Below are 27,977 nucleotides of genomic sequence, written 5' to 3' on the forward strand. Positions count from 1 at the left end.
GTCAAAAATAATTTTTAAGTATCACTGCGCCCGTTCCAAGAAATGGATCACATACGAGCTTATGATCGTGTATATATATTAAACATATTTTATATATGAGGGCATTGCCAAAATTTCCTACCCTGGAAGTCATTTGAGTTAGTCAATTGTACGCTAAGCTTGCATACTGCGTTACAGTCCACACGGCTATTGCTGCCAAAGCTGCAGTGAAAGACTAACTTCGAAGAAATTCAACAGCACTGCAGCCTTGGTAACAAGAGCCATATGGACTGAAGTATTGTCATGTGGTAGTCGGGTTCAACGCACAGCGACTGCTTCAAATGACTACCTGCAATGAACAAACGCAGCTAGACAGCTGAAAAAAAAACTATTACATTATTTCTTCCATAGATGGCACTAAATGCCATGAACAGCGTAATACCAGTAGTGTAATATTTCAGTGTCAGGGTGAAAACTTATGGGAACATTTTGAGAAAGTAAACATGAATCAGTTAAAATAGCTTTTTGGATTTCATCAGGGCTCCATTTACTTTCACATTTGTTTCAATGATGTTTCGGAAAAGATTCCATTCCATACGTTTGCAACATTTCTTTTACGCCGATTTGTATTTAAGTACAGCATCAGAAAAGTGCATATGTTATCTATGAAAGTAAGACAAACTGCATTCAGTGAAATAAACAAAAACTATTTCTTGTTCAGCGTAAGCTCTAAACTCCGATAAACAAAATATTTGTATCCTTCCGCTTGTCACAAATACTATTGGCTAGTGATGTATCACTTCCAGTCCCCACGGGGAGGAGCAAATTATACACGTGCATTTTGACAATACTTTGTCGTGTTGTCCAGATACCTACAGCTGCAGCAGAAATGAAAGAAAAATCTCGAAAGATTATATATATATATATATATATATATATATATATATATATATATATATATATATATATGAATTTCGCTGGTAAACAATTGTTGCTTAGTGAGTAAAAGTTTACTTTGTTGATGTTTCACCACAAAACTCGCGGAACCGGGATTCATGTGAGCCATCTTTCAGACTTAAAAGCAGAACACGCTTCCACAATTGAATTGGCGCCGTAATTACTGCACATGCTTAGCATTTATTTCCATTGTTTTACTAACCACACTCGATTGCAGTATCATTACATAATCCATAATATATTTATGTCATTTACAATAATGTAGCAGTTTAATATGGAGCTTCATAGTAAAAGTAATAATTAAATAATATGAACTATTTTGCGGAGGAGCACAAGCGTCGGTAGGCCAACAGCAAATCAGCGAGATTTAGTTTCACGTGGCTTTGTTTATCGCAGTTTAGAGCTTACGCCGAACAGGGTATAGAGACGTCGTAAATGTATACGTTTCTTTCTGAATGTGAACAAATATGCATAGGGCAAACCGAACTGCGATACAAATTTTCAACTTCTACAGCAGATGAGAAATAAGTCAAAGTTCTCAAATGGAACATAGTTACTTCCGTTTTAGATTTAGAATGTACGCAAGAAAATACGGAACCTTGTTTCAAAAGTTTCTTTCTTTCTTATTTTTCTCATGTTTTCTTCGTCATTAAATAGTAACGGAGACAAATGGTCTCATCGCTCACGTCCTGTTTTCGTAGTACTTTTCACGATGCAGGCGAAAAGATTGCTTTCTGAAACAATATAAATATTCAATATAAATCAAAACCTACAACATTCAATTTATAAATAAACTTCTGGTCTGAATACAACACTTGCAGCTTATTGCAAAAGTTAAAAATGTCATCATTTAATTGAGTATTGAGTTAATTGGGAACTCTACCTACTTTGGCTTGCCTATGTGCTCACTTAAACAAAATGAGTTGAAGAAAGTAACTGAAGGTTCCTTTCCTTCGGAAAGGAACCTTCCCACCCCTTTTTCGACTTAACCCAATTTAGTTTTTCAGTATAAAGTTTGATTAGTTTTATACTTCATCTTCTTCCATTAAAGCCAGTGAAAATAATGTCAATTTACTGAATTATTTTTTACAAATGCGTAGGTTTCTATATTTTTGTGTATATAACATGTAATCATATGTGTATTTAGTTGCATGTAATGTTTGATTAGTAAGAATGGTGTGTGTGAGTGGAAATATTTCTATTGATGCTATGGTGACAATTTAATTAGCGATATGAACCTTTCATCTCTGTGTGTACGATAGTATTAGTGCGCAAATACGTACAGTTCCCTTTATGTCCAATTAAATGTTTACTCAATCGGTTTAGATATCAAAATGCATTTAGTTAATAATACAAAGGCAGGATTCAGATATTTATCCTATTGCGTTTCACTGTTTCAGTTTTGTATAACAGCGACCCCCAGCGCGAGGCTACGGTCGCGCCTCGTAGGTCATTTGTTATTACCGAACTGCCAAGATAAACAGCAAAGTAAAGTTCAAAATCGTATATTTTTTAAGATTATTCGTTGCTAATGAATAGTACAGCTATAGTATGTAGTCAATTCGTAAGAATAAGATATCGAAAGGATTTGCTAAAATTTTCATTCTGTTTTAATGTTAAATAGCTGAATAATATTCAAATTTAAACTTTACTTTAGCTCTTAACAGGAACCAGCTGTTATGAAGCAGTTTTAGCAACTAAATGTTAGCGATTGTTTACCCATGCGTAAACTCAGTCGTTCTAGGCGTATGTGTTAGTGAATAATCTTCAAAATATATAAATTAGTGTGATCACCGTGCTAATATATATGAAACATTCCGGACAGCCACGTAAATACTGGATTATTATTATCAGTAGTTTAAATGCAAATGAATGGTTGTGGTATATGTTAAGTCATCGGTGTATGTTGTCACTCTTAAATGTAGGAATTTTAAAGTCACGAGTCAATGCAGAAGTTTTTGCAGATGGAATAATTTTAGTATTAACGTAAGCAAATAAAAATGAAATCTTTAAGTTTAACGTCCCACGATTATGCCGGTTAGGCTAAATGAGACAATGATAATGAGAGATGATTGAAATGGTGGAATGAAGAAAGTGGGAGGAAACGGAAGAACCCCGAGAAAACCCAGGAGCACGGTGTTTGTCCACCACAAAGTCCACACGGCGCGAGCTCGGATCGAACCAAAGACCCCAAGTGCCGGAGGTGAACGCTCTACCACTGAGCCACCGCGCCCCCGTAAGCAAATAAATAGTGATAAACTTTCATTCGTACCTATGATATAACAAGTCACGAAGAGTAAATGTGGAGGAATGTCAGGGTTTTCGTAACAACAAATGTTGTGTAATTTCGAATCTTCCGTTGCAGTAGCCAGTGCTTGACAACTTTTTAGCCGAGGTTTATAACATCTATTCGACTATCCTTTATAGGATCGATGAATACAGATTATAAGAAGTAGCTTTGAGTAGTAAATACTCATATACAGTGACATATATAAATGAATAGGACGCGAATGCGTTAAGTGTTGGCATTGCAAGTGTTTTTGTCTTGGGGAAGCACTCCTATTATACAGGGTAGCCCAAAAGTAGGTATACAGACTAGCATCGATCAAGTATGGCATTTTGATTTATTAAAATAATGAATTTATTTGCTTCGGTCTGTTCCGAGTTTAAGTTATAAGTGAAAATAAATTAAGAACAGGTAAGGAAGAAACTAAGTCAATACCTGTATGGATAACGATAAGTAAATGATATAAAATGTCATGACCGATCAGTACGGGACTGTACGCCTACTTTTGGGCCACTCTGTATAAAGAAATAAATGATTATATATATATATATTCAGGGTGGTAGGTAACTCCACCGACAAACTTTGGGAGGTGATTCCTTATATGAAATGAAAGAAAAAAGTTCTAATAAACATGGGACAAAAAAAGTCTGCTTTCAGAGTTATGAATCGCCGAAAATTCGAAAAATCGTGTTTCGAAACGCCCTGCCTTAGAAACTATAGGACCTATCCCAAGCGATTTAAGAGATTACACAGAAACTAGTATGCAATCTATCTAAATATCCATGTTTTACCATTCTCCGTTATCGGCGAAATAAATGTGCCATTAGTACTTAAAGGAATATCCGTATACCTCAACTTCCTTTTTACAGTTCGTTTCGCCGATCACGGACCACGATAGAACATACAATATTTCGATAGAGCGCATACTAGTTCCTTTGTAATTCCTTAAACCGCTTGGGATCGGTCCTGTAGTTTCTAAGGCAGAGCGTTTCAGAACGTGAATTTTCGGTAGTTCATAACTCTGAAAGGAGACTTTTTTGTCCAATGTGTATTAGAACTTTTTTTTCTTCCATTTCATATAAGGAATCAACTCCCAAAGTTTGTCGGTGGAATTACCTACCACCCTATATATATATATATATATATATATATATATATATATATATATATATATAGGGTGAGTCAAAAGTCCTTGGACACCTGCATAAGTTTGAAAATCGACGGGAAAAGTAAAAAATGATGGGAACAGAGGTTTGATGAGGGGCCGCAACTTTTGGAATGTATGCCATTCATGGCCGCCATTTTGGATTCAAGTCATTTTTTTTTTTAATGGGAAGCGGGGTGTATGACACATCAAATAACACTAGCTTGAGCTCAGGAATTTAGTGGTGTGATTTTTTTTCTATCTTGTACTGTTTAGAAGTTATTAATGTTCAAAGGTGGGAAATTACCTTGATCTCTCTGTTCCAGGTGATCTAAAATGGGTCTGACACGTGAACAGAAGATCGAAATCATCCTTATATCAGGAGAACGCAGCTACCGAACAATAGCAGCTGACTACAACAGCAGGCACCCAGATAGAGAACCGGTATCGCACAGCACGGTGGCTCACGTGATCACCAAATTCCGGGAGACGGGCTCTGTTCAAGATAGGGCACGTAGTGGGCAACCAAAGACTGCCACGAATGAGGACACTGCAACGGCGGTTGTTGCGTCGTTTGTGAAAAGTCCTAAACGAAGTACCCGTCGTGTGTCCCTAGCACGTGCAATAAGCCAATCCTTCGTTGTCCGGATATTGCACGCCAATCAGTGGCATCCTTACAAGCTGCACACGCAACATAAACTGAACGAGGATGACCCTGATCGCCGGTTAGAGTTCTACATGTGGGCTACTGAACAACACGAACTGGATCTTGCGTTTGCCAAGGGCATACTTTCAGCGACAAGACATATTTCACTTTGAACGGGGAGGTTAATCGACATAATTGTCGATACTGGTGTGACGCAAATCCGAACTGGGTTGACTCGAGTCGAGAACATAGTCCAGCGAAGGTGATGGTGTGGTGTGGCATATGGGATACCCGCATCATTGGACCATTTTTCATTTACAACACCTTAACTGCATCACAGTATCTGATGCTGCTACAGGACTTTGTGTCCCCTACCACACTGAACGCTAACGGCACTTTTCCATCTTATTTTCAGCACGATGGAGCCCCTCCTCCACACTATGGACTTGGTGTCCGTGAATGGTTGAATGAGCAACTGCCAGGGAAGTGGATTGGTTGCCGTGGTCCTGTGGAGTGGCCACCCAGATCCCCTGACTTAACGCCCCTTGATTTTTATCTATGGGGATATCTTAAGCAGATAGTGTATGCTGAGACAATCCGTGATTTGAGACACCTGGAGGAACGCACATTTAACAGGCCTGTGACCAAATTTCAGGAGACATTCTCCTCCGTGTGCAGTCAGAGTGGTTGCGGCGACTACAGTTGTGCATTGCACGGGATGGACAACATGTAGAACATGTGTTGTAACATTCAGTATCAAGGTAATTTCCCACCTTTGTTCATTAATAACTTCTAAACTGTATAAGATAGAAAAAAAAAAGAATCACACCACTAAATTCCTGAGCTCAAGGGTAGTGTTATTTGATGTGTCATACACCTCCTTCCCATTAAAAAAAATGACGAATCCAAAATGGCGGATTTTAAGATGGCGGCCATGAATGACATACACTCCAATAGTTGCGGCCCCTCATCAAACCTCTGTTCCCATCATCACTTTTTACTTTTCCCGTCGATTTTCAAACTTATGCAGATGTCCAAGGGCTTTTGACTCACCCTGTATATATAGGGTGTTTCAAATCAACACCGACAACGTATGCGACGTGATTCCAGACACCAAGATGAAAAGTATAGACCAATCTGGGTGCACAAATGCTTCCTTTCGGAGCTGCCGAAAACATGAAAAAATGAACATGAAAATTGTGAGACCTACCGTTGTCGGGTCATGACTTCACTTAGGAACTAGTATATGCCCTATCCAAATATCCAACTTTCAGAATCCTGCGGTACTTCCGCAACGATTTTTACAGATGTAGTTGGTGAGTACTTCAAATTATATGCCTGTAGCCTAACTCCCTCTATAAAAATTGTTGAATGAGTAGTGCAGGATTCTGAAACATGTATATTGGGATAGCCTTTCCCCTCACCCCGTCTCCTTTGTCATTACGGAATCTCCACAATATGAGTACTTTTCATTTGTGCAAATTGAAGCTAATAGTGAATAGTGACGTAGCAGTAAATTACATTTAATAACACAGTTACACGATTTTCAAAATTTATTTGAGGCACTTCTATTGGTGACACTTTCCTTGCTGGATAATAACTTACCACATATCGGTACGTTCTTCAACATTACATGAAATTGTCGTTCATAGCTCTCAGTGTTTATATCAATAAATAATCTTCGTTCAGATTAACCATCATTTGAGAACCAACTAAATAATAACCTATTTTGAAAAATGGAATCTCGAATTATGACAATGATAATTTTGTGGACCCGACGTGTGACTATTTCGATTATTTTGATATCTTTCTTTATCTATATATTTTAGTATGGACAAGTACAAACGTTAATTTCGTAGAACTGAAATACTGGATAAGTGCAATATATATTGAAGCTCAAATCGTGCATGGACAGTGCAATCAGTAAAAGAGTGAATCCGATATATAATAGGAATAAATTAACAGAATCTGCGAGAAAGTTGGACTCGTTTTGAGATTTTCTGTTGCTCACCATCGAGAACTAGACCACATGAAGGTCTCGATTTAATTGTTTTATAAATACTCGTGTAAACATCAATGAGAATTCGCCCCTTTTAATGTAAACGTCATATATTAAATATTCAGCTACTTTTGTCATTTTGCATATGATTTTAACTTATGTTTAATAAGAAATTCTGATGAGGCGATTTGGAGAACGAAATATGTTTAAATAACTAACTCGAATTGTTAATTTAAATATTTGTCTATATAATTCAAAGTATAACTGAACCCTTGTGATCTTATAACTGAATTTATCTTTTTTCTTAGCTTTCATTACTGAATGTAATACAAGTGTATGAAATGTAGCTAGTTGATTTTCTTTTCTAAAACAATGATTAACCTAACTTATATGTTTCTATCCTGTTTGATATGGTATGAATGTGTGAATGGTCTTAGTTGTAAGTATAGAAACCTACAGCATAAGGTAAAAGATTGGTAACTATTTCACTGCATGAATATATATGACAGTTGGGGTTGTCACTGATGCATGACGTAGGTCATAAAGGAAGTAAATCTTCCGTATAATCAGCTATGGTTCTACGATGTAATCCAGACAACAGAACTAGTGATAATAGCCATCGAGTTTGAGAATATTCGAGAACTTCAAAATATGAATAATGCAACGTTTCAGTTGATTTTTCTGCCCTTCGTAAGTTCAAGAATGATTTAACTGTTGAGTAAGAAGCATCAAGTTAATAAATGAATACACTTTGACTAGAAACAATTATTACAGTAATCAAACCTAACATTTTTCATCGTCTAGGATGGGTTTGAGTAACACCGACTTGTATATTTACTTAGATCCAGTCTGAGTTGTATGGCTTAACATGTGTTACGCAGCAACGAGTTTAACCTTGATTCTCAGGAAATTTAACGGGAGTACAACATACGTACAATACTCATTTAGGATCTTAACTATATTTCAACGGTTATCCCCTGCATCATCTCCCTCTTTTCCCTTCTTCCACCTTTATTATGGACTTTCCTACATTCTTTACCTGCATTGTTTTCCTTTTGCCTCCTACTATTCCGAGTCAACTTATTTCTTGAATAAGATCATTCTAACTCCTCCTTCCTATCCTCCCTCTCCCTTCTTTACCTTCCCCTGAACTTTATATTTTCCTTTATTCATCTCTCTATTTTAATAAAACTGAAGACGTCATAACTGGGAGTCATTACCATTGTGCGCCATAACGCATGGTCAGTTAATTCATATTGAAATAAATCTTCGGAAGTTCGATATCAGATAAAAGTAAAACCATAATACCCACCATTTAACTATTAATAATACTTCTTAGTGATCATGAGTGAACATGTACAGTTTTAAAATGGCGACACCTCTTCTTATGTTATGACTTTTCAATCAGTCTCTCTGTCGACAGGAATCAGAGCAAAAAAACGTAAGAGATACTGAGAAGTGGTTTCTTGCAAGCGATTCAGCATCCCAAATCTTCCGTTAACCTTTCATTCAAATCGGAAGTAGTAGAAATCAAACGCTTCCAGTTTTAACGTTGATCGCCATATAACAAAAAAGGTAGCGACAACTAGATTTCAGCAATCGATTCAGCGTCTCACGAGAACACACCATCACTATCTGCAACACTACCTAAACCGAAAGTGGTTGGAATTTACATACTAGTATGATACTTTCGATTTCAATATTTATTTCCATAAAGCAAAAACGGTTTTTGACAAATTCAGCACTCCAAGAATACGTCTTGTCTAGACTCTTACCTATCTGCTGAAACCGGAAGCGATGAACGTTTATTCGATTACAATACTAATTGCATAGTGGATAAAACGGAAATAGTTAGCAACAAGTAGATTTTGTAATTAATCCAATGTTCTCGGGATTGCTGCCAGAGTGAATGTTGCTGTGCTGAGCTTTCGTTACCCTATGGCGGTAACATCTTCAGAGCTATGGGTTGGAGTGTGCTGGTCATACAATTTATATTGTAGTCTTAAGGGTTGCTGTGCTTCTATTGGTTGTTGTTATTGGCCAATAGTGTGCTGTAATGGTGCCGGTGGAAATTGTTCTCTGGCTGTTGGTTCTTTTCGTACTGAGAAGCTGAAGCCAGATGTCAGGTAGATGATAACCTTCGTCTCTGTTGGGGGACTTGTGTGTACGAATGAATAGAGTTTCAAGGATTTTCCTGTCCCAGAACTGTTTGCTTTTCTTTAGAACTTCACTTCAGTTCCATATAAAATTACGACTGTATTGTAAGCAGTGTTCGGCTATTGCAGATTTTTCCGGTTGTTTCGATCTGATGTGTCGCTGGTGTTCTTTCATTCTGTCTTCAAAATTCCTTTCCGTTTCGCCTTTGTAAGTGACGTTATATTCACATGTGCTCCTATAGATGCCCGGTGTCTATAATCCCAATGGGTCTTTTGGGGTGGGTAGTAAACTCTTGATCTTCGGGGGGGGGGGGGTCAGTGTACAGTCTCGATGTAGAATTTCTTCAGTAGTTGTGCTAGTTGATTGGAGTTTCTTCCATGTATGGAATGACTGCAGTATTTTCCTTATCTGCCATATTGTCCTCTTTTGTGACGCAATTTCTGTTGCTGTATTTTTTCATGGCTGTCTTGATCTGTTTCGACGAATATCCGTTGAATTTAAATACCGTTGCGAGGTGAGAGAGTTCTATGCTTATATTATCTGAATCTGCTATTTGATGTGCTCTATGTATTAGAGTATTTAACACCCCCATCTTCTGTGCAGGATGATGAAAACTTGTACCATCGAGGTAGAGATCAGTGTGCGTGGGTTTCCTATAGACTGAGTGGTCTAGACTTCCATCTGGTTTCTTGAATACGAGTACGTCCAAAAATGGGAGTCTTCCTTCTGTTTCTGTTTCTCTTGTGAACTGAATGTTGTGGTGTATAGAATTCAGATGTAAAAATTCGTCGAGTTCTGTCTGCCACGGGGCCATGTGACGAATGTGTCTTCTACATATCTGTAAAATACCACTTACAGTTTTAATGTTAATCCTCATAAAGCAAAAATAGTAAGATATAGCGAGTAATGACTTTTTAATATGGATTCAGTTTCCAAGAAAAGACGTCTGAGGAACAGAATCTATCTTTGATTGTATTCCTCTATTGCAATCAATTTCAACTAGTAGTTTCAGATGTATTGCAGTTGGAGTATTGAATTTACGTAGTCTGGAAACCTACTGTAGTTTCACATTGTGAAACGAAACTCAGTAGTTAATAACTTCGGAGCTAGCTGTCCAATTTTTATTGTTTTCTTTGATGTAGAGAGCATAATTTTATCCGCAGTACTGAAAACTGAATTCCAACTGATCCATTCGTTTGACAAGTTATTCATTTACCAGAAAAAGTAGAACGTATATACCTATTTTAATTAGTTACTGTGAACTAATAAATTATTATCAATAATCTGGTAATTCTAATCCAAAATTTCCTCTAATTATATTAGTAATAACAAAAAAGCATACAGTAAATAATTCTTCAAAGAATTACTTAATGACATTAACAGTCTTTATATCAAATAATCAAGACAAAAATGTTCTCACCAAAAGCACTCTCAAACAGCATCGCCATATTCAATGTGTGTCTCTTAAGAAATTCTGCCCTTGTAGAACTAAATGTTTTGATCAGTTTTCTCCATTACAGAAACATTTATGGTTCTAGAATTATTGCTATTAAATCTTCTTGGTAATAATCTATGCGAGAATTTGTCGCCGAAACGTTTGTGTTGAACTGCTATTTGGGTACTTTGGTAAGATTTTTGTTTTGATTAATGCTTGATAAATTTAAAAATTAAATAAAATTCAGTGAAAAGAAAATGAGAAATGTCACTAGCTTCACATTGATGCATTTACTTTACAATTTACTGAACATTGAAGGTGGTCTGATTAAAAGTAATCAATTAATTCATTATAATCATAGTAATGTGTTCTCTCTATACATATGATAAACACTTTTATGCATTTAAATATATATATATATATATATATATATATATATATATATATATATATAATGTACCTACTTTTATGGTACTATAACTCTTAGTTAAACAAACTGAGTAAAAACTAAATATGATTAAAAAACTTACAGTTAAGTAAAGGACGTACGGAACATTAGTTGAAATTAAACTTACTCATTTTCATGTTCCTGATAATCCAAATGTTTCGATTCTTAAGATCTGAATAGTTCGGATCACTTAACGGCTTCCTTTATTCAAAAGATCACGGTCTCTCCTCTATCTTGTATTGATAATATATATATATATTTTATATATATATATATAATGCATGTAATATCTTACGGAAGAAACGTAACGAGAGAAAATTTGTTAAATGGAAGAATGCATAATCGTTAAATCATGAGTTTCTTGGAATTGCTTTATATTACTACGTGAATTATTTCCAATAAAAATCTTTCACATAGTAAATTTTCTTTGATTATATTTCTTCCTCGAGATGTTATAGCCATTTACAAAGATGTAAATATTACCAACAGAAGATAAAATAGAGACCTTATTCCGTTGAATAAAGAAAGCCGTTAATAAGTCTTTTGAAATATTCAAAAACTGAAACTCAAACTACTGATTTCATTAGGAATATGGTAATAAATAAGTTTAATTTAAATCACAACTTACTTTATAGTCTCCAAAAAGGTTTTCCTATCATTTATTTCATCTGGAATACGGCTCAAAATTTTCTTTAAGGCAGCAGACTTTCTATTCAATTCTTGGAAGGCATCTTCTGAACGACTCAACCTATATTCAACAGCTGTAACACAATATATAAAAGTAATGCACAAAATGTTATATTCAACTATTTTCAGTATGATAGAGGCTTTACATATTAAAAACTTAGTATCACGGTCTACTGCTCATTGTCAACTAATACCTTGCCTTAAATATTATGTACAATAATTTATCTAGTATTCAGCATATTACATGGTTAATTTTTTGTAAAGCGTCTTTTCATTTCCTTTGTAACGTTATTTCCTGGCAATATAAGGCTCGAGTAAAAATGTGTATCTATCCACCCGTACTTATTCTTCTGTCGGCAACTTAAAATCAAAAGAACCAATTTCAATGAAGTTTTCAACGTCTTGCAAATCGGCACATTTTTTACGTCAAAGAAAGAAAACTTCTACAGTGTGTTCAACAATAATTTCGTTCGCTGCGATATCTTAATTTATGGTATGTAAAGAACAGAATCTACTTAGCGCATGATTCCGTAATCTTGAAATTTGCTAATGGCTGCCTTTGCACGAGTATTTTTCTTGTCGTAAGGACTTACTCCTGCTCTCTCTTCACTCCTTTTCCCCGTCGGTGCCCGTTATAACGCTCAATTAAGCTGTTGTTTCTCGTGATCGTCCAACGCGCGACGATGTAGAGTATGACGCCATGATTTAAATTTGTGATCTCATTGGTGCTGACAAACATTTGTTAACTGAACGTCAAACAAACTCGACAAAACAAAGGTTCCTTGTTTGGAGCGTTGACTGATTGATTGATCGATGTTTAATGGAGGCTATTTGTCCCCATCACGGAAAGGACAATGGCCAACACATATTACTCATAAAAAGACCGCCAATAAATAAATACAAAAAAAAAATAATCAAAACCACTTCTAACAGAGAGAAAAGCAAATGAAAGCTCGATAAAATGTAAAAATAAAACAAAATTATAATAAATATACCCAAGATAAAAATTAAAACAAATTCAAGAAAATGCAGGGTATCTACTAAACTTCCAATATGAAATTTTGTGCATTTTTCGTGATCTTTGCTTTACCAAACCATACAATTTCGTAATAACAATCAAAAATTAATAACAGTACCTATATTCTGTAGCACTTATCTTCATCTTCTCTCTACTTTCAAAGGCTTTTCCCTGGAGCAATAAGAACTTGGTGACTTCTCACATCACTTTCAGTATATTCACTGTACACTGTATATTCTGTTCTGTTCGGTAACTAATCAACAGCAAACACTCACAAATACACTAATCTTAAAATTACATAGATCCTATCTATACATGATGTACATATATTGAGAAATCCTTAGCAGTCCTTCAAAAATGTCACACTGATTGTAAACAGTTGTACTGGTGGATTCTATCTCTCTTTTAAGTTGACTAATATTGTTTTACCCTTGTTTGAACTTTTTCGATCTCCTTCTGAAGTGCTTCAACTTCCTTTTCGGTCTGTTGTAACAATCACCTTTTCTTCTCCTTCAACTCTTTAAGGTATTCTGCTTCCATTATGATTTTGTTCAGGCTTTCGCGTTCATCTCGTTTTTGCTTCAAAGCTTCCATTCGTTTCAACGAGGGATTTCCCACAGCTATGATCATAGATTTTGTTACCGACACCTTATATAAACCTCCAATGGATAGTACGGCACAATATACGGAACGTTGGGAAATCAAAGAATGTTCAGAGAGGTTCTCTACTGAACACTCTTTGTTAACAGAAAATCCTCTTTCTACAACACTATTTCCTTGAAACATTGTGAGTATACTTTTAGAAAATTCTACAAGTTTTTCATCATGATCAAAAATTTTCGTAAGAAATACATCTAACCTGTCTTTCTTCCAATTAAACGATTTACACACTTCTTGAATATGTGGTTTCTCACACAGCGATCAATAACTTTCCTTAATTTAATCTGCTTCGACGTAGGCTACATAGCTTTTCGAGATCAGTTCCAGTGTAGCACTACTAATAAAGATTCTCTCCAAGAACTATTTGTCATCACATACGGAGAAAGGCATGATGATTCTCTCACCGTAACTTTGCGCAATGGTGATTTCTAATGATATACTTTTCTTTTCTTTTTTTAAATCCAAGTTCTTATATTCCTTTGCATGATGCTGTTGAACCAAAACCAGTATCCACTGATCTAACATCCAGAAGATTCTCTGTCTCTGTCAAATCCACAGCTATCAGTTGCTTGGCTGTTTTAACAGAACACATTACACTCTTTTTCAAGAAGAGAATACCAATACTACGGACCACAGTTCGTCAATAATACGGAAAATACAGTTCGTCAAACATGAATGGTAAAAGAGGCTTGTCCCGACTGAAAATTTGTCAGATAGTGTATTAGTTCCAATGCTACTGGTTACAGGAATGAAAGTTTCGCTAGTTTCGCTTGTAGCAATTCGTCCACTAAACTCTTCCGTATAACGTAAAAATTTTGTATCCGGAGAGTTTGGTGACACTTGATTGACGTATTTCTTCAAGAAAGGCAACATCTCGATCGCTCTTTTGAATCTGGGTGCGAATTAGGCCGAATTTTCATGCATTGTATAGAAGCGTGCTTTGCGATTTGCCAGCGTCTAAAGTCGATCATCGACTATTTTGGAGGTGAATTTTGACGTTTTACAGAACAAAATGTTCCACTATCTATTTATATTTGTGAAAAAAAAAAAAAATCGTGACCAAAAGCTCAATTTCTTGACTTTCATGACTGTTTTGTGACTTCGTGACCGATAGACACCCTGGAAAATGTAAAAGGATAAGTAACAAAACAGAAAACAAACGAGAAAAAACAAAAGAATTGCAACAATAGCAAAAAAAAAAAAAAAAAAGTAAGAGCTCCAAACAAAGGGTAACTCGGTAATAGGTATCTCACCTCTCGTGTGAGAGGTTAATGATTCGAACCCAGCTTATGCCAAGTGAGCTTTGAACGGACAAAGACTAATTCTTTTAGGGCAAAAGCCACATTTTCTTTCGGAGAAATTCACCAAATTCACTCACAGGCAATAACCTTGACGGGCAAAAATCACGGAGCTGTGAAATGTTCCTCGTTTAGAGCCAGAATTTCCAAACTCCCTGGACTCGTCTCAACTTACTTTAATAAATATTTTATATACAGAGTTCCATCTAACTAACTAGAAGGGCTCGTGAGATAAATATTTTCGTCATAAATTTTGAACTCTTTCCCTCTTAGGATACGCATCTTGGTAAAGTGATAAGATAAAAACTCTGTCTCCAGTCAAGTGCTAACTATGTTCAAAACTTCATTTCAAATAGTTCACACCTTTTCCTGTGATGATGAAACAGACAACGTCGATATTATTTTTTACATACTGAGGATAACATAAAAACTGTATTCCCCCTTAGAAGCACAATTCTCTAAAACGCCAACTACTTATAATAAGGAGATTTTATACGATGTTACATCTTCCGAATATAAGGATTACGTAAGAACATCTTGGAATACATTTTAAATCCTCTCTTCCATAGCATTTAGGATATGCATTTCATTGAAAATGACATGATAAAACTGGTTCGATCCCAGTGTTATGTTCAAAAATCATTTCAAACGGTTCATCCGTTCTCACGTGAGACAAGACAAAAAACATCGATTTGAATATGAAAGAAAAAGTTATGGAAAAATTTTCTTCTTTTCCCCTTACAAGTGAAATTGTTGAAAACATTGCAACGCGTATCCAATTCTTTTTAATGAGGAGTTTATATAACAAGTTTCTTTCTCCTAACATGAGATGCTCCTGAGACCAGGGTTTGAAAAAACCCGGGTTTTTTTGAAAAAGCCCAACCCACCTGGGCCCATGTGGGTTTTTTGGGGTATTTTCGGTTTTTTCGGGTTTAATTGGGTTTTTTCGAAATATTTCAATGTCTTTGGGGTAAAAGTGTTAAAATGTGATTTATATTTCAAGATTATCATTGTCACAACTTGCAACAACTTTCTATTCTCTGCTGTTTTGAAAAAATGGCCGCCATTTTGAAATTTTATGTTAGATAGCCGCCAAAATATATACATCTAATTTAGAGTGTCTCTTGCTTATGTTCTAAAAAAATTCAACTTAAAAGACCGAAAATTGCACTTTGTAGCGTGGATACCCGCTATTTTTTTTTAAAGCCACCATTTTGAAATTGTACGCTGGTATGCCGCCAAAATCTATACTGGAAATTTAATGTGTCTCGTGCTTGTACCCTGAAAATTTAAACTTAAAACATCGTAGGTGGTACCCTGTAGTATGTGAAGTACAGGCAGACGAACGAACAAATGTAGATCCCAGAAGCCTCAGTGACGTTTGCCAAATACGAACACCAAATAACAGCGTGTTTAATAGCGTAAAATAAATGGTTGTATTTGAAGGTCACTTTCGGTATTTTGTGCGTTCAATTAGGTGAAATTCCCGATCATTTGTTGCAAGACGTTTCTTTCCAGAAAATTAATTTAAAACAATTAACAAAGATATAATTCATATTTTATAAAGTAAATGTTTCAAAATGTCTTAAATGGAATTAATTATCTTCCAGCGTAAAATAAATAGTTTTATTGTTGAAGTATTCAGTTCCGATGCTTTGTGCGTTCAATTGCGAGAATTTCCCGAGCATTTCTTTCGCGATTTTTCCCCCCCTCGAAAATGCAGCTTTCTTTACTGTACATCGAAACTTCCACTAGTACGGAAGTTTGAATTCAGCACTTGAAGTAGTAAGTGTTACGTAGTTTTCGGAACTCTGAGCATTAAGCTTCTTAAATTTGACAAGAATTTTTACGCTGTTGTTGGTGTTGATTCTAAAGAATGCTTATTTGAAGAGTACCAACAAATAACTGAACTAAACTGTTATTGTTGGAAAACTAAATTTTACTGAAGAATACTTGTGCTACCATCAAAGGTAAGAAATAATACTAATAGTTTTACTAATGCACTACATATTTACTGGTAGTACCGGCACATACGGCTTTAAACTCGCCAAACGTAGGGAAGACTGGGGCACGTTATCACAGTAGCAATTCTGAAAAAAGCGAAAACATTAGCGCGCCGGTGCTGCTTTCTTGTTTACTTACTAGATGTCACTACTAACTGTACTCGTTTGGAGATGCGCTGGAACAACGGTGCTGCGTCAGTTGAACTTTGTTTTCAGTGCCGGAATGTAAATTTTCCGAGTCCTGAAATTGTTGTTTGGTGTGCTCGTGAAAGCGATAGAAGCAAATATTTTTGTGTGTGTTATGTAGGTTAGAAATAGAACTTCATAATGTGCTACTTTGAATGCGCCTACTTTTGTCGTTTGGTATAGATATTTTGTAAAAAGAGTAATGGCGACGCGTTGGGCAAGTTGTCACAAATAAGACGGGGCATGTTATCACTGTGACAATGTGCCCCACTGTGTGTTATGTATAATACAAACGATAGGGTTATCTCGGTTTCACAGACGGTGAGAATATACAAAAGAAAGACAGAGAGGAAAGCACCACCAGTGGAAGATCTACTAGTTGCAGCAAGAGTTATGAAAAGAAATAACAACCCCATATCAATACGTAGGCCTAAAGCTACTAAAGAATTTCATGTCCATAACAGAACATTGGCAAGATTTTGTGCACGTGTTACAGATGGCGTACTACAGTTCGGCCAATGCTTATTTACATTAGGTTACTCTTCGTAATACTAATACTAGGAAGAATTACTAGTATCATACCAAAACAAGTTTCGCACATATAATTTGGATTCACTACAAAAGAGATTCGCGATTTGGCTTACAACTATGCAAAAGCGCTAGGATTGAAATGCCCAGAGTCGTGGAATGAAAAGGCCATTGCTGGCCCAGATTGGTATCCGGTATTTCTGAAAAGACATGGTGATCTTGCTATAAGAACTCCCCAAGCAAATAGTTTTGCACCTATAAACAATGTCAACGAAGGTCCACAGAAGATTACGATTCTTCCTCAGAGGACGACGATACATTGTGTTTAGTTTATGGCGATCCATACAGTGCGAGTACATGTAGCGAGAAGTGGATTCAGTGCATTCGATGTACGGAATCAGCCTATGAAAACTGAGGGAAGCAGAACTTGTTTTACGTGTGTATTAACTGTGACTCTGAGGATGATCTCCAGGTATGGTACTTTGTAGAAGCAAAAGGATAAACGTTTTCAAACTAGTTTGCGGTGCGTACTAATAAAACGCACTAAACTTCATAATAATATTTACTCCTCTTCTAGCTATACAGTAGTCCTATCCGAAGAATTCTTTGCAATTCATCAACTACAACAGGAAACAACTTAAATGCAATTGGCTAATTTTGTGTAGGCCTATTGTAGACGTAGGCTATGATTTGATAATTTCGTCATTTTGTTATGACCTTTCAGTTTGTAGTTTTGATTCCTTAGCTATGAGTTAGTTCCGTTTTGGTTTTCCTACAAAGCTTGATGTAACAATAAATCTTTTATGTTGAGAAAATATAAGCTACAGGTCCCCCTACTTTCTTTCCTATTTAACTAATATAGTTTCCCCTTTCATTTAATTATGTTTTGATTCTCTTTCAGACGCTAAGTATTTAATGCTGGTAACATTTACAGTCTTTTTGCATTAGTAATAGTTGCATTAATAATATCTACCAATTTCTGGAAAGTGCCACAAGAATAACATGTGACAGTTTGCCCCATATATTGTGACAACTTACCCCGAATATGGGGTACATTGTCACAACTGTATTGATCATAAAACATAGTACATAACTTAAGTCCAGTTCAGAGCGAGTTACATTGGACAGAGAAATATACGTTATGCACAAGATAACAAAGTATGTGTATACTAAAAATTATAATTTTCGGCCTTACACGAGCATCACAAGAAAATAAAACGTGAAAATTGTGACATACTCCCGGTCCCCCCTATGAGGGATAACGTCCCTCGGCATAGCCGAGTCGGCGAGCACACTATTTACGGAAAGTATTTTCTAAAATATAAAATTGCATTTTTTTTTCAAATAGGCTATAAGCATAATCAATACATTAATTTGTTATATAATTATCTCAAGCTAAGGTAAGGTTTTTTTTTTTTTTTTTTTTTTTTTTTCATTTATTCAGTGCATTCAGAACTTTATAAAGGTCTTATGTAGAATGTTATTGTATACCTTAACGTGAAAGCATTTAATTCGCCCGAGGAAAGTCCAAAATTTGATAAAAATCACTTTCAGTGTGATCAACTTAGTTGTAGCAATAATATATTAACAAAAAGCTCAAAAACCCAGGTGGGTTCAGCCCGAAAAAACCCACCGGGTTTTTTCGGGCTGGGCCCACTTGGGCAAACCCTGCCTGAGACACAGTTCGATCCTCCCCTCCCGTGTGGACACGCATTTTAATCAAACTGGCATGGCAGAAAGTCACTTTGAGGTAGGTACAACTATGTTTAAAATTCATTTTCAAACGGATCAGCCCATTATATATACGTAGACGTTCTAGTTACGGTAAAAAGGCTATGATATGCATTACTACGATATGCATAATTCTGAACTAAAATTGTGAATCCAAATGTTAAATGGATTCATGCATTTCCTTTAAGTCTCCTATACAATGTGAAATGATTACATCAGTACACTGCCAAAATTCCTGGCTCATTAATTGTAATCTAAAAAACGATATACAGTACTTTGTTTAAAATTGCATTACGATCTTATCATCATACGGATTAAGACGCGAGTTTTAGACTTACACTCGATTAGTGTTTTAGAAAGATTCAAGATATTGGATTTTATTTCTGCTTTAACCAAAATAAATTTGATTTAAATCATTTCTATTTGAATCAATCAACTCTCCATAGAATACAACGATATAGTGGGTAATACTCATAATTCGACGGCATTAAATATATTTGAGTTTCAAGGTAAATTGGAAACTTCGAACTTAATAACGAATTTATTATAATTTGTTTTTAGTCCATTTAAATATAAAAATCAGAAAACTGGGGATAATGTTAAAAGATAAGCTTGGTGCTAGAGTTGTATTTCTAGATGCCATGGCAACCTAGCGCCTGGAATAACCATTTACAGCCACGAAAATACACCAGAGATTTATTCTTATGCATTGTCCATTTTCTAAACTTAAAGGACAGCTTTTCCTCAAATTTACCAGCAATTTCAAGATTCGTATCCAGTATGAGTGAAACATGTACTGTCAAATAAATGAAACTAAAATTTAACAAATAAAATAATATTCGCAAAGCCTACGTAAAATGAAATAATGTAGCATTAAGAGATTTATGAAAATTATATAATGACTTGTCGTATGGAACATACCGTCAGTGTCAGATGCTGCACCCTGAAGTCGAAGAACACTTTCATTCATATTCACACTAAGATCTCCACGTCGCATTATACCAACAACAAAGTCGTACGTGAAACCTGGATGTGCCGATTCAACCTTTGACAACGCCGCCCTAAGAGTCTGTGATGCAGCCACATCTCGACGCTCGAGCTGTACATATACATATAGGGGAAGAAAAGAAGAAAGAAAACATTAATAAATCACACAATTTAATTTCTATAACACACAAATTGAAAACTCTAAGTTACTTTAATATTAATTACTCAATTTTCTAATAAACTTGATAAACAGAATAAACTTGAAAATATAACAATTATTGTATACAACAGAAGACGGACTGCTAAAGCAGTCCATTGGCACCAGCTATCATACAAAACAACAATTTCTTATTGTACAGGGCACTATAAGAAAATTTCTTCACATAGCTAGTTTCGTACAGTAACATTATTACGTAAAAATACAGTAGGTAAAACACTGGAAAAATCATGTAAATAGAATTATGAATTCGAAACTAACGGTGTCTGAAACCAAGCAAAAATATTTAAGGTCAGTTATGCTTACCAAGTTCTAGGATTGACACAGCATGCTGCTTGTCCATTCCTAGAGGCGAGGACGAACTGACTCCTGAATCGAACTGTGTTTTTGGTACCAACTCTAGAGTACCATTCGCCGAAATATCCGACACTGCTGACTGAAGCGTTTTTGCTATATCACGACCATGCCTAACTTCATCTAGCATAAACAATTTAAGGCGTCTTACGGAATTTGGATGGCAACTCCCTCAAGCCGCTGTACAGCTCATATTTAGCTCCAAGTGGTTTTCATCTGTTTGATTCCAATTATTGGTATACATTCCGCATGAGTTGGGAAGTGGAACAGGAAATACGAAAATGACTGACAGCAACCGACTGACAGTACATATTGGAGCGCTCATACATCGATGTATTTCGAGGTTATGTGATCTATTTATGTACATATATACACTAATATGTTATATCAGTTTATTGAAGACAGGGTTTGAAAAAACCCGGGCTTTTTTGAAAAAGCCCAATCCACCTGGACCCATATGGGTATTTTCGGGTGTTTTTTTTTTTCCGAAATATTTCAATGTCTTTGGGTAGAAGGGCTAAAATATGATTTATATTTCAAGATTGTCATGGTCAAAACTTACAACAATTTTCTACTCACGAAAAAATGGCCGCTAATTTGAAATTTTACATTGGATCGCCGAGAAATTCTATACAGCAAATTTAGCATATCTGGTGCTTCCACAGTCAAAATTTCAACTTTAAAGACTGAAAATTGCGCTATGTAGCGTAGATACTCTCTATTTTGAAAAAATACCGCCATTTTGAAATTTTACGTTGGTATGCCACCAAAATCTATACAGGAAATTTAGAGTGTCTCGTGTTTGTACTCTGAAAATTTTAACTTAAAGACCGAAAGTTGTACCCTGTAGTGTGTGTGATATAGGCAGACAAGCGAGTTGAATTGAGCTGATTTTATGTTTAACGTCCCTTTCAGCAGCGAGGCTATATGAGACAGGACCTACTGATCACCGTGGAAACCGAACAACATGAGCTCCTGCGGGAACCGAACCCGGATCTCCCACGCCGAAGACGCGTATGCTAACCGCTTAGCCATGAAGGAGCTCGGCAGATAAACGAACAAATGTAGATCAAGTCATCCAGAAGCCTGACTGACGTTCGCCAAATATAAATACTAAAAGGGATCTATTAATTTAAAACAAAGATACAATTCATGTTGTATGAAATAAATAAATGTTTCAAAATGTTTTACATGAAATAAACATCTTCCAATGTAAAATAAATGACTTTATTGTTGGAGTTCACTTCCGATACTTTGTGCGTTCAATTACGGAAATTTCTCGCAACATATAAGAGTGAGTGGTCCATTGAAACAGTTTTCGCTATTTCTTAATCTGACAGAGTTTGCAAAGGTACTACTTTAGCGCAGTAATACAACAGTGATGCATACGTAGTTAGTGAGGAATAAAGAAACTAGGATATTAACAAATATATGCGAAATACAATTATACCGGTAACTGGAGTAGCGAAATGAACAGGAGTAATTGTAAGTAGAGATGCAAAAAAGCCGGCTTTTTTGGGGGAAAAAATGAGAATTTTGGAAATTTTTGCTATTTTCATTTTCATGATTTTTCTATTTGAATAGCCTTCTTATAGTATACTCTAAAGTTAAATAAGATTTCATGACCTAAATACCATATTTCGCTCTGGAATTCACCATTATGATGGATGGAGCACGTGTTTTATGAATTCAAGTAAACATACAGTACGTAGTATTTGAGGACAATTGTAGAGGATATTAACTTCTGAGTTATCGACATTTTTTTCTTCTCTACGTCATTTCTTTTTAGTCATCCGTGTTCCATTTCTTAGAGATTAGTAGGCCTTCTAGCACACAAGTTAAACTTATGTTTTTCAATATATCCGTCAGAGCGTACTTCCACATTTATGTTATACCGTAGCTGTGCAATGATTTAGCAATAATCTTCCGGATACAACCTTGAATACCGTTTTATAGAAATAATCAGTAGCGGATTCAGAAAAGTATTTTATGAGGTGTTTCTCTGCTTAATGTTTGTTTTTTCTAAAATTTCCTAATTTTTATTTGGGAGGAGTTTGAAGTTTATGAGGAAAGGCATAACAAATATTTTGACTGTTTTAATTTCGGGGTACAGGCTTCAATCTGTAAGACATCCCCAACCTAACCCCCTTCGCAAATCCGTCACTGCTGGTTAATTAATAATAACAACGATTTAAAAACGATAAAGGAAGTCGGCCAGGATTCACAGTACACGGACTACCTCTACATTTACAGATGGAATTAAGAAAAACTTTTTTTTATCAAAATGCTCGATTTCGGGGTTGAATCCCGGACTTCCCAATAGAAGTGCAAAAACTAACTCCTCACTCATGGTTGTTGTGCAGTTGTGCTTAACTTAAATATAATCTCTCTCTCTCTATGGCTTATGGAAAATCCGAAGGTTCAATGCCCGTTCACAAATGCTCTCCACTGACTTCTATCCTTAGCTAACTGGATCCAGTTTTTACTTTGTATTCCCATTTGTGCAAGATCCATCTTAATAATATCCTCCTTTCTGCCCCTAGGTTTTCCTAATGGACATTTTCCGATTGAATTTCCAGTTAAACCTTGAAAGCGTTCCTACCTTCTTCCATTCTGACTGCATGACTTGCCCACCTGATCCTCCTAGACTTGATGACCGTAACGATTTTTGCAAACCGTATAAATTATACATTTCTTCGTTATGAAGTTTCCCCCCCTATTCCCGTTCCTCTTGTGTCCGAATATTCGTCTCAGGATTTTATTTTTAAACACTTTCAGTCTATGTTCTTCCCTCAAGCAACCATGTTTCACAACCACACAGGGCAGGCATGATTATCTTTTTTATATATTTTAAGCTTTAAATTCCTCGACAGAATTCGCAACGACAAAATATTTTGAACTAAATAATAACACGAATTTCCTGATTTCAGTCAACATTTAGTTTCTTTGGGGATATGATTTTGGTCTGGTAATATTGATCCTAGATATTTGAAAGTATTTACTTTGTCGAAAGTATTATTTGATAATTTAACGCATCAACAATTTGCCGTATTACTAACCCCGTGAACTTCCATGTATTTAATTTTCTCTGCATTTACTTCTAAACCAATGTCGCTGCAAGCGTTTAGTAAGGCCTATGCATTCCTTTTTATTGTTTTCCTATCATCCCCTATTAAATTTATATCATCAGCATACGCCATAACCTGGTGAATACCATTCAGCTCTACGGCCTGGTTGATATCTTTAATTTTCCTTATGGCGTACTCCGGAACAATGCTGAATAATAATGGCGATAATGCATCTCCTTATTTCAGACCATTCTCGACGTTGAAGCTCATGGACAAGGAATTTTCTACTCGGGCTTTACTTTGGGATTCATTTAAACACATTTTAATTAGTCTAACTAGCCTTTTCGGTATTCTGAATTCTGTAAGAATTGTACAATACTTCCCTTCTATCCGAGTTGTAAACCTTTTTAAAATCAATAAACAGCTGATGTACTGGGTAACATATTCCCATTTCTTTTCGAGTATTTATCGAATAGTAAATTTCTGGTCGATAGTTGATCGATTTCCCTAAATCCATACTGATAACCTCCATAGTAAGATTATTTATGGCTTTGGATTAATTGTTTTAACAAAAGAGACACTGACCAAAGCTTAAAACTTTACTTTATTTTAAATTATAATTTGTAACTGTTTCGGATATCTAGCATATCCTTCTTCAGACACGATCGAAATTAATGAAAATACAGACATATATATAAATGTTGTTATAACAGAGAGTTACAAATTATAATTTAAAATAAAGTAAAGTTTTAAGCTTTGGTCAGTGTCTCTTTTGTTAAAATGATAACCTCCAATAATTTCATCTGCGTATGGAATCAATCTTGTTAACATAATGCTAAGAGAAATACCTCGCTAATTATTACAACAAGTTTTGTCCCCTTTCTTGTGAATTTAAACAGCGATCGATTCTTTCCACTCTTCTTAAATATATTCCATATTTTTTTTTAACAAAAAGTTGAATTCCTGTCGTTAAAAATTCAGAAACATTCAGGACTGGGTAAACCGAGATGGTGGTTATAAGCCTAGGAAACCACACGATCAGATGAACGGTCCATTACGCATATGATCCATGAACAGAAAATTCGGAACTTGCCAGATTCTAAACAAGCTTAAAGAACAGTCAGTGCATTATAGGATTCGGAATTTTACCGATTTTGCAGATCCGAAGCACCTGATAGGTGGTAACAAATTATTACGTATGTGATCAATGAATGAAAAATTTGTCCGAAATATCCATACAATGTATATGAAAGTTAAAACTTAAAAATTTCAGGAATGTGCAGAGCCACCCGAAACCAAGCTCTTGATGCGCAGCCTTTAAGACTACTCTCATGTTTTATTTTATTTCGTTTCAAAAAGAAGGTGTGTGATATTTTGAGGTAAAAATACTACATACAATTTTGCTAGTTATTTGTGTATCATTTTTTTAAAAATAAAAGTACTTACTTTTGTGTATAAGAGGTTAAAAAATTATTACATCCATTGGTTAATACTTAGGAATTCATAATGTAAATATGTTAAGAATTAAAATAAAAAAATCTTTTCGAAATTCATGGTTTATTTTAGGTTTTATATTATTACCTACATGAACCACTAATTAAATGAGTTTCTGTGCTGTTGAGAAGCGAAACAAAGTCTGCTTAATCAATTTAAAGCACAATTTTGAAAAAAGCCCAAAATTTCCCAAGCAAAAAAGCGAATCAGAAAAAAGTTTTTTTTTCGAGTTCTTGCATCTGTAAATGTAAGTAAGTATATCAACACAACCATAAATAACCAGAAAAATAATGTTAACAACTTTATGTTCCTCCAACCACAGGAGCCATCAGCAAAACGTTGGCCGTAATTTCTAATGTATACGTAAGGACACAAACTGGAGCAGATATTGTAAAGTTCGTTCCCTTCCGTCTAAAAAAAATTAACTTACAATGCTCAATCCAGTTGGTGTCCTTCCACAGACCCGAAAAATTACACTCGATTTATTTTAACGAAACGGGTCCAAACTTCCCTAAGCTAATTTTATCTCTACGATACTATACCCAATGAAAGCGGTCCTACTTACTGATGTACAGCTGGGGCGTATGACTTTTTTTTTTTTTTTTTTTAACCATTGCCACAAATATCTGTCTTCTAGCATACAAGTGCAACCTTTTAAGGGTTAACTGCCGCAGATGGCGACCCCGAAATACAAAGCTTACAGAGAAATGAACAAATCACACGAGAAATCAGCATGAGAGTAACAAAAAAAATCATAAAGGTCATAAGTGTAGGATGATAAATTAGGGAGAAAAACGAAGTTAAATTCTGGAATATATGACTTTGCGTATTGATGCGAACATATGACAGTCAAACCTACTTTCTTAATAACTAACCTTAGATATGTATGCTGCAGTAATACAGGGAATTGACAAATGTAAAGCAGACACTAATAAGAGGGATATTGCATCTTAACCCAATGTGATAAAATTTTGGATGCTATCTCATTTTGTGGTGGCATAATTTGTAAAACCCATACATATTACTTGACTTCATAATATGATTGAAAAGTAATTAAAATATATCGAAATCTACGTATAATAAGATAGAAATACAAAAATGAAAAGTGAGCTGTTTACTTCGTAGTACTCCATGAGACATACAGGATAAAGTACTATGTAACGGCAATGTACAAAATGATAATACGAGTCTCGCAAACCTTTGTCACACGCAAAGCATGTGCTCTTATGCCATATAAAGTATTTTCGACTAGCCTCGTCTATGCGTATGTCTATCAACGATGACGGCAAGGCTCTAGGACCAGGTCCCCTTTCCCATTGAGCTGTAATAAAGACAAAAATAACATGCCCTACGGGGCTCTAACCCGCCTTCACTCGCTAACGCTCGCTCGGCAATACTATGTAAATTAAATATAAACTTTAGTAGAGAAAGGAACAAATCTAGCTACTAACCCATATGAGCGACCTGTGTTCTAGAACCTTCCCGACGCGGACACGCCAAACTCCCAACAGATGTACTCCTCGTTACCGTCCGGTTAATCCTGCTGCGCTTCTGCCCTGACTCAGTTATGTAGCATCCATCCTTTTTGCTGGCCACCTAACACAAACTGGTTTCTATACTCAAGTTGATTCGTGTATCTTGTACTTCAATTTTTATGCCACATATACACAGGTTGTAGTTATACTCACTCAGCAGCTCTAAAGTCACACTTTCCAAGGCAGAAAGAGTGCATTTTTTTCTAAAACAAGTTCATATTTCATAAATATAAGTATCCCCTTGTGTAGTAACCTAGTACAGGAAAGAAGTATTTTTATATGCGTTTTGCATATTTTGAGGTCCCAGGGACATGTATTTGATACATGGATTTGGATCTTCCCTGTAAAAGCTTATTTGACATTACTCGAACAGACGGTTCTCCCAAATTTAACACATTTCTTACATTTTCAAGTTAGACTACAACTTTGTATTTCTTTTAGCAGAGCATGCGCTAGATGAGGAACTCCATTACTACTAGCAGATTGCCTTCAGGGCGGCTCAGTATAAATACAGGGAGGACGTATGGCATAAAACACGAAGCAACTTGTGCTAAATGGCCAATAAAAAGCACGAATGCTATCTAACCAGTCATGACAGCAGCGCAGCAGGAGGACATTAGGGTGATCGAGGGGGCGTCCGTAGGGAGCAGACGCGTCAGCAACGGGAATATAGCATAAACGAGGATAGTGGAAGAGCACATCTACACATAGAATACCGGTATTTTCACTATCACTCAAAATTCATTTCAATATGCTGTGTACTGACAGTAAGTACTTATATTCACGCTCTTATTCTTCACGAAAAATGTTTCACATCATATTTTACCTATAAATTTTCTATTTGGTAGAACCGTCTGCTCGAGTGAATTCGTTTACTTAAATAACACGTAGTAAGGCTTTGTTCATAGTGCTGATTGGAAACATGAGAGGGGAAAGTAAGGATTCATTGTTTTCGTTATATCTAAATAGGGGCCTACATAGTTTTCAACAGTTAACAGCTGGAAGGTACAAATTTTGCACAATAATGCAGCATATATAAATACGTATCTACTGAAAAGCAAAGAAAGAACGGAAATAATAGTAATAAATGATTAGCAATTAAGAGGGAACAACGGACATGAAAGAGAAGTAATTCTATGTATAGTATATTAAAATTATA

The 27,977-nt window shown here is 35.7% G+C and overlaps 1 protein-coding gene across 1 annotated transcript in view; it reads right to left on the reverse strand.

Annotated features, from left to right (window-relative positions):
- Ccm3 (programmed cell death protein 10 Ccm3) overlaps positions 1-27,977 on the reverse strand; it is a 44,489-nt gene that overhangs the window by 15,941 nt on the left and 571 nt on the right. Inside the window, exons 2-3 of the mRNA XM_081769025.1 lie at positions 20,085-20,262; positions 11,681-11,813 (exon numbers count right to left, since the gene is read on the reverse strand). Of these exons, the coding sequence (XP_081625151.1) occupies positions 11,681-11,813; positions 20,085-20,262 (311 nt within the window). The remainder of the gene's footprint in view (positions 1-11,680; positions 11,814-20,084; positions 20,263-27,977) is intronic.

This window comes from Thermobia domestica, chromosome 8, assembly GCF_964235325.1.
Source record: "Thermobia domestica chromosome 8, izTheDome1.hap1.1, whole genome shotgun sequence".
NCBI classification, from domain to species: domain Eukaryota; kingdom Metazoa; phylum Arthropoda; class Insecta; order Zygentoma; family Lepismatidae; genus Thermobia; species Thermobia domestica.